The 13,596-nt window shown below is 39.6% G+C and overlaps 1 protein-coding gene across 1 annotated transcript; it reads right to left on the reverse strand.

Annotated features, from left to right (window-relative positions):
- Positions 1-2,009: 2,009 nt before the first annotated feature.
- Positions 2,010-11,869, reverse strand: LOC122756649. Its single transcript, XM_044006866.1, has 3 exons — positions 11,648-11,869; positions 11,205-11,610; positions 2,010-2,509 (listed from the first exon to the last, which is right to left on the reverse strand). The coding sequence occupies exons 1-3, from the start codon at positions 11,867-11,869 to the stop codon at positions 2,010-2,012; spliced, it is 1,128 nt and encodes a 375-aa protein (XP_043862801.1).
- Between the last annotated feature and the right edge of the window lie 1,727 nt (positions 11,870-13,596).

Here is a 13,596-nt window from a genome sequence, read left to right on the forward strand (position 1 = left end):
TACTAAATACGGAATCTTTTGAAACGTCATAAGTTTTATTTGATTTAACCCAGATACTTCGGTTTCAGTTTTAATTCTGGACCAGACTGAGTGTTTTTAATAGCACTGGACGCCGACTTTGTACTTTGAGGATGGTCTTTGCCTTAGATGGTATCCCTTTTTGTTCTCGTTTTGATTCTCGAGAATATGCTTCTTCGCTTGGATTCAAAGTTGATTCAAAGCGCTCGTCGTTGAAATTCTGAATAATTTCATCCTCTATCATTTACTGAATCCTTAGATCTAATTTAGGGCGATCTTCGTGCCCTAGCTTGAAGGGTGTAGTTTTGGTGTTTCTAGCAAAAGACTTAAAACAGGTTTAGTGTAATCTGCATCCTAAGATTGTTGAATGCAGACATCTGTAGGGTGTTGTGTTGTGCGAGAAATCCTGTAGTCCCTGCGTTACTACCGCGAAGCTATGCTTCGCAGGGCCAGGATGCGCTTATTTTTGCCTAGCTAGGATCCTGTTGTCTCCGAGCGGCTCTTTCTCTTTCCGCTACCCGCAGCTTCTTAATCGCCACTGCAACGAAGTGGCCGATCTGACCCCAGAACGTCTGATCCGAGTTCATGCGCTCCCCTAGGGTAGAAGGGTCCGTTATGTCCTCCATGAGGCAATTAAAAATGATGTGCTCAGCCGTCTCGTCGACGACGCATTCTGGGCAGTGGCTGTCGTCGTCGTGGCCAAATCTAGCCAGATAGCTCCTGAAGCATCCATGCCCGCTTAGCATTTGGGTGAGCCAAAAATTTACCACGCCATGCAGTCTTCGCGTCCATGTGACCACATCCGGGATGATCCTAAAGGTCCATCGTCCCTTCGTCGACTGCTGCCACCTTTGTCACCTTTCCAATCTGTTGGTTCTGGCGTTGGCTTTTATGGCTCGCTTCTGGGCCGAGCTGCACTGTCCTACAATCTTCTTCACCTTGTGGTATATCTCCTTCGCCTCCAAGGCCAGCAAGTCTATAGGCAGAGTTCCCGCTATAACTTGGGCTGCGTCGTCAGAGATTGTCAGAAAGCCGGAGCACACCCTTAGGGCACACAGCCTGTGCGTCGATTCCAGGCTCCTTATTTAGGACCCCTTCTCCGAAGCTTCCACCCATATTGGGGCTGCGAACAGCACTGTTGCCCTGCGTCCCTGCCTTGGGCACCTGCAGTTGAGCATTATTCGCGCTAGAGCCCTAGCGAAACTCGACGCCTTCCTGTTCGCTTCCGCCAGATGCTCCTTGAACGTTAGCCAAGTGTCTAACAAGACCCCTAGGTATCAAATCGGTCGCGCCGACGTGACCGTGGTGTCTCCGACTCGGATTGTGGCTGTCTCTACCTGCTTGCGGCTAGATATAAGCACTGCCTCCGTTTTGTGGTGTGCAATGTCCAGGCCGACCGCTAAGGGCCACTCCACTATGATGCCGATAGCTGCATTCGCGGGCTCTCGGCTTCTTTAACGGTTTTTGCTACGATTACCACGGCAATATCGTCAGCGAAGCCAATCACCTTGGTTCGCCCTGGTAGTGACAGCCGTAGCACACCGTCGTACATTGCGTTTCACAGCAGCGGCCCGAGTACGGAACCTTGGGGGACCCCGCAGGTTACCCTGTGCTCAAGTGTGCCTCCGTCTGTATCGTACAGTACTACCAAGCAGTACTCCTTGCTGCCTCCGTGCCTTCAGTTGCCTTCGAGGCGATCTCCTTGACAGTTCCTATAGCATCCACGGTCGATCTCGCCTTCCTAAAGCCGAACTGCATTTCCGAGAGGTCCCCTGCAGCGGAGATGGCCTCGTGCAGTCTGAGGCTGATACAGCGCTCGAAAGCCTTGCCCTTGTGGTCGATCAGGCATATCCTTCTGTATGAGGATGGGTCCTCGGGAGGCTTGTTAGGCTTGGGGAGCAGTACCAGCTTCTGTCTCTTCCAGCGCTCTGGGAAGAGGCCTTCCGTGAGGCACTGGTTAAGGACGGTAGCGAATGCCTCCGGGTGCTCGTTCATTCCAAGCTTGACGGCGATGTCTGGGATTCCGGCCCTGGCGCCTTCCCCGAAGGCATATCCTTTGCGACCTCGCGGATTTCATCCGGTCGGAGCGCTATCTGCGACAAGTCTCCTGGAGCCGCGTGAGGAGGTTGCTGATCCGAGGGCACTATTGGAAACAGATGTTCCACGATCGCTGTCATCGTGACCGCGTCGCCTGTTTTCAGTGGTTTCGCCTGGCTTAACTTTTTTACCACTATTTTATAAGCTGATCCCCAAGGGTCCTGCTCGGCTGAATCGAATAGCTCCAGGAAGCATCTACTCTTCGACTGCTTGATGAGCCTCTTTAAGGCCCTTCGATTGTCAGCGTATTCTTGCCTCAGAATCACGTTGTTGGGGTGGCCGTGCACCCTTTGCTGCCGCCGTCTTGCCCGAAGGCAGGTTCTGCGAGCCTCCGTGATCTTGTCGGTCCACCAATAGACTGGTTCCCGGTGGCTCCTCGACACCCTCATGCTTGCTATGCAAGTTATCCAACCCGTAAACATAGCAATATCCCAGTTTATAAACAAATTTTAAATTTCAATCTAGGCGGCATTTCCTTTGTCTTTGTTTTTGTCATTGCCTTTGCCAGCACTTAGCTACCCGCTAAGATAAACAATCAAACTCAAAAAAAAACACAGCTTCCGCTTGGAGACCAAACCATGGTCAACTTATTGCGCTTCAATCAAACTGCATCGGTCAGCATAATTGAATTTCACAATGCAGAGAAATAATTTCAGCATCAAGCTTTTATTTTAAACATAATTGAAAGTTCAAGAAGTTTCCAAAGAAAAGCTTCTGGCCGAAGTTGAATGGATCAGGATTTAGAATCTAACAGTCAGTCTGTTTCGGAATCGGATCGAGAACGATCGAGAATAAAATCAGATAATAGTGTCTTGTAATATTGTTTAAGTGAAAAAGTTTATCACCAATAAATTTATTAAAATATAAAAATAAAGTATTTTTTTAAATAATTTTTTAACATCAATTTTAATTGGCGCCCAACGTGGGGCGGTGTCATTTAAAAATTCTAAATAAATATTAACGATAATAAGTTAAATATAAAACGGAACTCGCGCCGCCAACAACCCATATTTTTAGAGGAAAAATTAAAACATCCTCATTAATCCAACGACATCTAACTACTGTGACAGTGATCGTGGAAAAACTTAATTGGAAATTAATCAATGCAATAATCCAATTAAGAAGTTAAAAAAAAAAGGTGGACTGAATACTTAATACAAATTACAAGAACACGATACTAAACAGAACTCAATAAAAACAGAACTCTACAAAACCAGAACTCAACTCAACAACAAAAAGAAATGAAACCAAACCAAAAAATATAACCGAAATATTCAAAAAAATATAATAATAAATCAACACCAAGAAGGAAGGAAGAGCAGAGAGCCATCCCCCGCCACTGCTGAATACAAATCTAAAATCTATTTAAACCTTTAATATAGGAAAACAATCTGGAAAATTTAATAAAAAGTTTTGAAGATTTAAATTTAACAATGGCAACCGGAGGTTCAGCACCAATCCTCTCTGCGGGCGGGATATCCAACGCCAGCAATCTGACGATGGAATTAATTAACCGATTAATAAGTGTACAATTGAGTGAAGTGACCAGAAAAATTGAAGGGATAGAAGGGCAGATAATCGCTAGCAAAAATGTAGTGGAGGATTATAAAATCCAAACAATCGACTCAACTATAAAATGTGAAACTACCCTAGAGGTTGTTAAATCTTTACCAAAATTCACAGGAGAAATAACCCAATATGTAGGCTGGAGAGAAGCGGCAGAAACTGCCATGAGTCTATACAAAATTCGAAGCGAACAATATTTTATTGCTTTAACAATTCTACGTAATAAAATCATGGGAGCAGCACATGATGCTCTAACTAACCATGGTACCGTTTTAAACTTTCAAGCAATTCTTTCCAGATTGGATTTTATTTATAATGATAAAAGACCAAACCATATTCTGGAATCAGAATTAAGAGTCCTTAGACAGGGACGCATGACCATTACAGATTTTTACAATGAAGTTAACAAGAAAATGACATTACTCGTAAATAAAACTATAATGACTTATGGAAAGGACAGCGAAATAACCAAAGAAACTAATAAAACAATTAGAAGCAACGCTCTTCGAATTTTTATTTCTGGATTGAATGGTTCGATCTCAGAAACTCTCTTTTCTCTTAATCCACCGGACTTGCCGAACGCTTTGGCTAAGTGCCAAGAATTAGAATCAAATAACTTTCGAAAATGAAAATAAAAATCAGTGAAATAACCTTAGATTTAACCCAGTAAATTCTAGACAGAATAACAACACTTCAAATAGAATGAATAATAATTGGCCACAAAACGGTAACTGTGGACAAAACAATAATTGGAATTTTAACTACAATTCCAAAGATCAACCCACACCAGAACCTATGAGTGTTGATAGCACCATTAGGATTCAAAATCGTCCGAATAATAACTACAATCGTCCGAATAAAAATCATAACAGGTACAATAATAACAGGCAGAATTATAATAATTTTTTGCAAAGAAATAATTATAATCAAACCCAAACACAAAAAACTGAACCGTAAGTCCCATTAAAAAGGGAATCAACTGCGTCAGTTATTCAACCAGCTCAAAAAACTATGAGGGTAAACAACATTAACGAGGACCATTTTTTAGATCAGCAACCAACAGAGGAATGCCTCATATAATAAGGGTGGATAGAAAAACAAAAAGGGAACTAAATATATTAATCGACACAGGGGCCACGGCCTGTTATATTAAAAAGGGAATTTACGAAAACAAAAATGAACTATCAATATATAAAAGAATATCCACAGTCCATGGGCATTCAATAATAAAATATTATCATATGATAAATATATTAGATATTTATTTTATGAAATCGAAGGTCTAGAATCCGATCTATTAATTGGGATCAACTTATTAAGAAGAATAGGTGCTAAACTAGATATTGAAAAAGGCATCTTGGAATATAACGGGGTACAAGAAAAATTTTTATACAAAGTCAGTGAAGAAAAACACGAATTGTGTTTAATTGGGGATATCAATACTCTTCCGTTGAAAGAGTATATTATAAAAAAATACTTCGATACTCAAAAAGAGTATGAACAGGAATCAGTAATTGCTGAAGGAAGTTTATATAGTTTGGGAAATAAAAATCCTGAACGCGCAGACGATGTTAATTCCGTCAAATTAAAATTGAAAAGTTTGGGAAATAAAAATCCTGAACACGCCGACGATGTTATTTCTGTCAAATTACAATCAAAAAGCTTGGGATCAAAAAATCCTGATCACTCCGACGTTGAATTATCCGTCAACAATAAAACTAATAGTTTGGGATCCACAAATCCTGAACACGCCGTCGTTGAATTTTCCGACAAAGAAAAAATTCATAATCTAATAATAAATTCAAATCAACTGAAAGATTTCGAAAATAAAATTATGAATAAAATTGAAAAGGAGCATTCTAAAATAAATATGCAAATCCCTTTTCGAACCGATATTCGAGGAGAAATAAATACTGTCAATGACAGGGCAATTTATAGCAAACAATATCCTTATGCTATGTCAGTCTCAGATTTCTTTAATAATGAAATCGATAGAATGTTAAAAGAACAAATAATAAGACCTAGTAGAAGCCCCTATAATTCACCCCTATAGTTCATAGTACCCAAAAAGGGTCAAAACGAAGATGGAACTCTAAAACACCGACTAGTTATCGACTATAAAAAATTAAACGAAAGCACAATACCGGACAGATACCCGATGCAAGACCCGTCTGTAATACCAAAGACATTAGAATAACAAGATGCGTAACGCCATACGAATTTTTTGCACACGATTTTTTCGTGGTGGCTTTTCAAGTGGCTCCAGGCTTTCTCGAAATTTTATTCAAAAGCCAGAGAGCGGAGAGCTCTAGAGCCAGCAGCTCTCTTGTACGCATACAGCGACAGCTGACCACTGTATTGGTGCACACGTATGCACATGCATTGTAAAAATGACAAAATATGCCCTTCATTTTAGAAGTTCTTAAACTTAAATCTATATTATTTTTTATAAATTGCCACCAATTAAAAACTCTAGTTTTGCATTGCCTTAACAAAACAATTATTTAAATTCAACATAGAAATAATAATAGCACAATCTATGTACCTAATAATGCATAATAATTTTCAAATATGATTTTATATTAGAATAGTTTTCATTAGAGTATTCAGCGTGCGACGTGTAAAAAATATAAGACGTCAATGATTCTTCGGTGCTTATGTCCGCACTTCGTGCATCAATGAAATCAATTTTGCAATAAAGAGTTCCATATTTTTATTTATTTTATAAATAATATTTTAGTTTATAAATTATTTTTATGAAATATTTTAAATGTAATTTCTTTTTGTTTGTTGTTCTTTGTTTTAAATTACAGTAGTTTTAATAATTTACTTTGTATACGTTTTAATTATTTACTATAGTTATTTAGTCAAATTACTAGTATAAAAATTACCAATTTTCAGTATTTAAAATGCAAATAAGATTCACTTAAATTATTTTTTTTATATTTTATTTTGATATTTTTAAAAAAGCGCGCAATTAATCAAATTTGTTTCTTAGATCAAAATTGATTTTGGCCCTAAAATCGTCTTCTAGCATAAGCACGCACACATGCACACGATCTCCTTTATTGTTTTTACTCATACAAGCAAGACAATTCTATTTTTAGATTTTAACGCTCTCGATTTTAGGCGAGCGAAAAGAGAACAATTTTGGTCGTCACCAAAAAAGTGGCTGCATAGTGCAAAACCAATGTATGGCCGTTACGCATCTTGTTATTATAATGTCTTTGGTAATACTATCTAACTTAGGAAAGTCAAAATATTTCTCAACAACTGATTTGGAAACAGGATTCCACCAAATTTAAATGAAAGAGTCAGATATTGAAAAAACAGCCTTTTCTATTAATAACGGGAAATTTGAATTCTTACGTATGCCATTTGGGTTAACAAACGCCCCCAAAATATTTCAAAGAGCAATGGACGATATATTAAGAGAACAAGTCGGAAAAACTTGTCATGTTTATATGGATGACATAATAATCTTTTCAAATACAATCGAACAACATTATACTGATCTAATTCAAATAATTAATATTTTACAACAAGCTAATATGAAAATTTCTCTTGAAAAATCGAAATTCTTTAAATTAGAAACAGCATTTCTTGGTTATATCGTTTCTGACAATGTAATTAGAACGGATCCTGAAAAAATTTCTACAATTATGAAGTATCCGATTCCAAAAAACATTAGAGAACTTCGAAGTTTCCTAGGACTCACTGGATATTACCGAAAATTTGTCCGAAACTATGCAAAAATTGCCAAGCCCTTAACCAAATACTTAGGAGGAGATAATGGTAAAATTTCTAGAAGAATGTCTACAAAAATTACAATACAGTTAGATGATCCAGCTGTAAAAGCTTTAAACGAACTAAAAGATAATTTAATAGGACAAGTGGAATTAGTCCAACCAGATTACAACAAAAAATTCACTTTGACAACAGACGCATTAGATGTAGCTATCGGAGCGGTATTATCACAGGATAATAAACCAATTACTTTCATATCCAAAACTTTAAATAAAACCGAACAACTCTACGCCACAAATAAAAAAGCATTGTTAGCCATAGTTTGGGCTCTTAAAAATCTCAGAAATTATTTATACGGAGTAATCGGTATAGAAATACAAACAGACCATCAATCTTTATCTTTTACAATCTCGGATAAAAACCCGAACATAGAAATGAAAAGATGGTATTCTTTTATAGAAAGTTTCACCCCAAAAATAGTATATAAGCCCGGAACGACAAATGTCGTCGCTGACGCATTATCTCGAATAAAATTAAATAACCTTACAGACAGCGATATAGAACAATCAAGCTCAGATCAAAATACACAGCATTCTGCCGAAAGTAGTTTTGAAAATGTAATACATGAGACCCGTAAACCGTTAAATCAGTTTCAACAACAACTGTTATTAACAACGGGAAGGTATACAATACATGATTCATTGAAAGTTTTTGACAAGACACGACATATAATAGAATATGATACGCCAGAAAATTTAATAACAATATTAAGGGAATATCTACCACCAAACATAACGGTAAGAATTCATTGCACTTTAGAAGATCTTTATCATATTCAATTACCTTTAAAAAATAACTTTACTAACAAATTTCTTTTTACTAAAATATTTCTACAAAACGTGGAAAAAAATGAAGATAGGGCGATTATAATAGAAGAAACACATTGTCGAGCTCATAGAGGACTAGACGAAAACTACAAACAAATCAATAGATTATATTATTGGCCAAATTTACTTACCAAATTAAGGGAATACATAAAAAATTGTACAATTTGCAACGAAAATAAATATAACAGGCATCCAATTAAAATTCCTATTGGGGAAGCTCCTATCCCAACTAAAGAGGGAGAAAATTTACACATCGATATTTATTACGCGCAGAATCTTATTTTCTTAACTTATATTGACGCATATTCAAAATTCCTAGTAGTAAAAGAAATTCAAAATAAACTAAACATCGAGAATAAAGTAATGGAATTACTTCAAGAATTTCCTCACGCCAAAGTAATTATGACCGATAATGAACCGAGCTTTACCTCTGCTCAATTTAAATCCTTTGCACAAAGATGTGGTTTAACTCTACATTTCGCAGACCCCAGACACAGTACCCCGAACGGACAAATTGAAAGGGCACATTCGACATTAACATAATTAGCTCGTTGCATAAAAGAAGAATTTAATCTCATTGACTATTCTGAAATAATTATAAGAGCCGCAAAAGAATTCAATCAGAGTATTCATTCTACAACAAACCAAAAACCTTTTGATATTCTCTATAATAAAATTGAACACAAAAACATTCCAAACATTCTAAAGAACACTCAGGAAAAAATGTTAGAAACACATAATGAAGGTCGTAAAGAACAAGAATATCATGTAGGACAGGTTGTTTATGAAAAAAAACATGGGGAAAGAAATAAGCTAAAAACAAGATATAAAAAGCAGATTGTTAAGGAAAACCTACCTAACAAAATAGTAATCAATAGTAGAAACAGAACTATTCACAAAGACAATATTAAGTTTTAACAAATATTATATTTCTTTTAAATTTACAGACAATGCATTTCTTGTTACTTCTAATACCATTCGTAATGATAGCCACTTCAGAAATAATTGATTACTCCAATCGCGAATTTTTCCTGTTCAAAGGCAAAAAGGATGTTCTTACTTACGAGTCCTATAGCGATTTATTCCACGTAACCAATTTAAGTTTTTATAAAGAAATAATCAATGTTGAATCAGAAAACATAAAGAGAGACACTAACAAAAGATCACAATGGGAAATCACATACGACTTAGAAGTTATCGAACTAATTTTAATATCATCTAGATCCAAAAGGGGAATTAATGAATTAGGCACCGTGTGGAAGTGGTTAGCTGGAACTCCGGATCATGACGATTTATTATCAATTCCAAATTGTTTAAAGAAATAGAATATCTTTCTGATGATTTTAAACATGTATTTATGGACCAAGATTTACCATTAAGAAAACATCGCCTAAAACTTTTAACATTTGACCTGCAAAATTTAATCGATACTATCACATTAGCTAAAATTGATGTCTTTAATACTAAAATTTTAAACCATGAAGAAATAAAAGAAATATTTAGTCACGAATTAAGACCAGTAATCATTGTAGACCTAATGGATATCTATGAGTTCAAAATCGTATTACATAAAGAACTCTTAATAATTTATGTAAAATTCCCTATAGTTTATAACAGATGCGAAATATACTATGCTAAAGCGATTTCAAAAGGCGATGGAAAACTAGTAATAAGCAATCAAGTCGCAAAATGCGACAATACATATTATGAAATGTCTACATTTAAGACCGAACTTTTTAACAATTACTGTACTATAAGTAAGGAAAAAGCCTGTTTTACCAAATTATTAAATGGAGAAAAATCCACTTGTAAGAAAATAAGAGAAAGAAATAAGGAAATAGATATCATCCAAGATGGTGCCATTTTTATAAATGGTTACAATATTGTTAACAACTCCCACTTAAATGGATCATTTCTAATAACATTTAACGGAACAACCACAATAAACATCATTTCATATACCAATTTAGAAAGTAAAATTCTTGAATACATAACCACAAACCATTTTACAGATTATGAAATATCCGATTACATATTGTCCAATAACTCGGAACTCTCTCTAGATAATATAAACATTTTAAATCCCTTCATTAAAATAAGTAATACCAAGATATCACTTTCTTTCATATTATTAATTTTATTCATTTTGTATTTGATTACTACATTAATAGTAAAATTCAGATATTTTTTATTTGTAACCAAACAAAAAACGGCCAGAACTAGAAAAACCAAATAATGAGGAAGTATTTTTAACAGAATTAAATGAACGTTTAAACGAAATTCGTAATGAAGCGGGACGCGTCATTTTAGAAGGGGGAGAGTTATCCAACCCGTAAACATAGCACTCTATCCCAGTTTATAAACAAATTTTAAATTTCAATCTAGGCGGCATTTCCTTTGTCTTTGTTTTTGTCATTGCCTTTGCCAGCACTTAGCTACCCGCTAAGATAAACAATCAAACTCCAAAAAAAACACAGCTTCCGCTTGGAGACCAAACCATGGTCAACTTATTGCGCTTCAATCAAACTGCATCGGTCAGCATAATTGAATTTCACAATGCAGAGAAATAATTTCAGCATCAAGCTTTTATTCTAAACATAATTGAAAGTTCAAGAAGTTTCCAAAGAAAAGCTTCTGGCCGAGGATGAATGGATCAGGATTTAGAATCTAACAGTCAGTCTGTTTCGGTATCGGATCGAGAACGATCGAGAATAAAATCAGATAATAGTGTCTTGTAATATTGTTTAAGTGAAAAAGTTTATCACCATTAAATTTATTAAAATATAAAAATAAAGTATTTTTTTAAATAATTTTTTAACATCAATTTTAATTTGCATGCCCTCTCGACTGCTCTAGTCAGGCTGATTGCGCTTGCCGCTGCGTTCTCACCGATGTCGGGGCTCCCAGATTCCCTCAGGAACGCGTCCCGCTGGAGCGTCTTTGGGTTGAAGTGCCTCTTCGCTGGTGGGGCTGTGAAGGATCCTCTGCTGGTGATGTCGTGGTCACTTGCCGTGTATACATTGCTGACGGACAATTGTGCGCGCTGGAAAAGCGAGCCACTGCAGAAGGTGAGGTCTACTACCGACCCTGCTCCAGCTCGACTGAAGGTGTGCTCCGTCCCCGTGTTCAGGAGAGCTACGTCCATAGACGCGAAGGCTTCCTGAAGGGTTCGCCCTCTTGCGTTCGTGTGGACTGAGCCCCACTCCTCTGCCCAGGCGTTGAAGTCACCAGCGATGACCACGTTCCGCTCGCCTCTTGCGTCGTTAGCCAGCTCGTCTATAACTGCCGAAAATTCCTGAAGGGAAAGGCGTGGTGGTAGATAGCAGCTGTACAGGCACAGGTCGCCTTGTCCCGTTGATCAGGATTGCGGCGCATCTTGTACCGTCCAGTATGTAGTCTGCCCCGGAGGTTTTCTTATACGGCTCGCTTATTAGCGCTACGTCAGCTTGGACTTCACGCATGGCTTGGCTCAACAGGTGGTGCGCCGCTTCGCAGTGATTTAGGTTAATCTGAACGATCTTCATTTCCTCAGTAGCTTGGTGCTCATAGGACATCTCCTGCTGCCCGCAATATGCTTAGCGTCGGCTCTCCTGGCACTGGTGCACAGGAAGCATTTGGCCTCTTGAGTGCAGCTAGCGATCTTGTGAACGGTTTGCCCGCACTTGAGACAGCAGTCGCTGCGATTTGCAGGGCTCTTGCAACGCGCTGCAATATGGCCGAGCTCAAGGCACTTGAAACACCTGGGTCTGGAGTCGTCTCTACAGACTGTCCATCCCACCTTCAGCTTTCCCTAGGCAAGGACCGCCTGTGCCTCGTTGCACGGCAGGCCCACTACTGCCTTTTGGGTGTCCCTGAAGGAAGGTCGGAGGCTTTTTAGCTTTATCGATCTTGCCTCAACTTAAAACTGGTACACCAACGCCTTTGACAGGTCCTCTTTAGCGACAAGTGGGTCGAGAGGAATTGCAATCTGGAGTCTTGCGTCAGGGCTCGCACAGATGCGACTCCATCCAGCACCGCCTCCAGATCGCTCTTCATCAGCGACGCGCTGTTCTCTCCGTCCCTGCTTAGCTCGAGCAGGAGGTTGCCGATAGCTGTGCACTGGACCTTGTGCACGTTCCTCCCCAACTCCTGCAGTTGTCCGTCGCTTCGCCTGGTGACCAAAGCCAAGACCTCGCTGTAGGTTTTTCCCTTCGCGTAGACTATAACAGCGTCGGGTCTCCGCGATAGGCGTGCCTTCTTCCTAGTCTCCGCCTTCGTCCACGTGTCCTGCTTCCCACGGCTAGGGACTCCCGCTGGCTGAGCCGGGATTTGATCCGCTGCTTTCGTCTGCCGTCTTGGAGGGCTCGCTCTCTTATCCCCAGGCTTCTTCCCCTTTGTCGTATGGTCCGTTTGCGCGAAACTGTCCCTTTTTCGCCTGGGGGTGGTCTGCTGCGACTTTTGCTCGGTTTTACTCGTTTGTCCCCACACTTGGGGCACCCTGGGAGGGCGCTGCGCTGTTCGACCTCCATGTCAAGCTCCCGGCTGGCGTCTTCTTGGAGGGCCTTCATCCTGGCGAACATCGCCTTCATCTGCACGTTTATGTGCCTCACCTGCTTCACGTTGGTCAGGTTTATGAGCTGATCCAGGACCAGTCCAATTTCCTACAGCTTGTCGGCGCAGCGGATTTGCCCATCCGCCTTCGTCCTCTTTGGAGGTGTACTGCGGCTCGAGCCGGAGGGGCTGCTCTGGGTCCTTGCCCGGTTCGGCGTGTCCTGTCCATCTCCCAACTTGGCCAGGACTGACCCACCAATCTGTGGTGGCGCAGGTGATCTTGGCAGGATCGGCGAACGCAAGATTTTTTTGCAGCTTTGAAAAGCTCCCGCGTTATCCATTTCGCTATAGTGTTTGCTTGTTGCGATCACTGTCGAGGCGGCCAAGCTTGCCACCACCTCGCCAGGTTGGTTTAGAACGTAGTTTGGGGCCTCCAGAATCCGTGCCCCACGGGTGGATTTCCAACTAAGTGGTTGCCACCTGGAGTAGTAATGTTTGTTACCGACATTCCTCACTTGGACGCATTTTATACCTACTGCCAGGTTTATGTTGCAGTTTATTCCCTTCTGCCAGGGTTGGATTTCTGCCGGCCACTATGGCGCAGACGCAGACCACGTAGCCGACCACTATGGGTCAGACGCACCGTGGATTTATGGTGTTGGGGAGTGAAGCGGGAAGGGTTTTTTACGGTGGGAGTTATACCGCTCTTGCTCGGTCGCCAGAGCCCCGTTTTTCGGTGTACCGCGTAAAC

This window comes from Drosophila santomea, unplaced genomic scaffold (assembly GCF_016746245.2).
Source record: "Drosophila santomea strain STO CAGO 1482 unplaced genomic scaffold, Prin_Dsan_1.1 Segkk85_quiver_pilon_scaf, whole genome shotgun sequence".
Taxonomy (NCBI): domain Eukaryota; kingdom Metazoa; phylum Arthropoda; class Insecta; order Diptera; family Drosophilidae; genus Drosophila; species Drosophila santomea.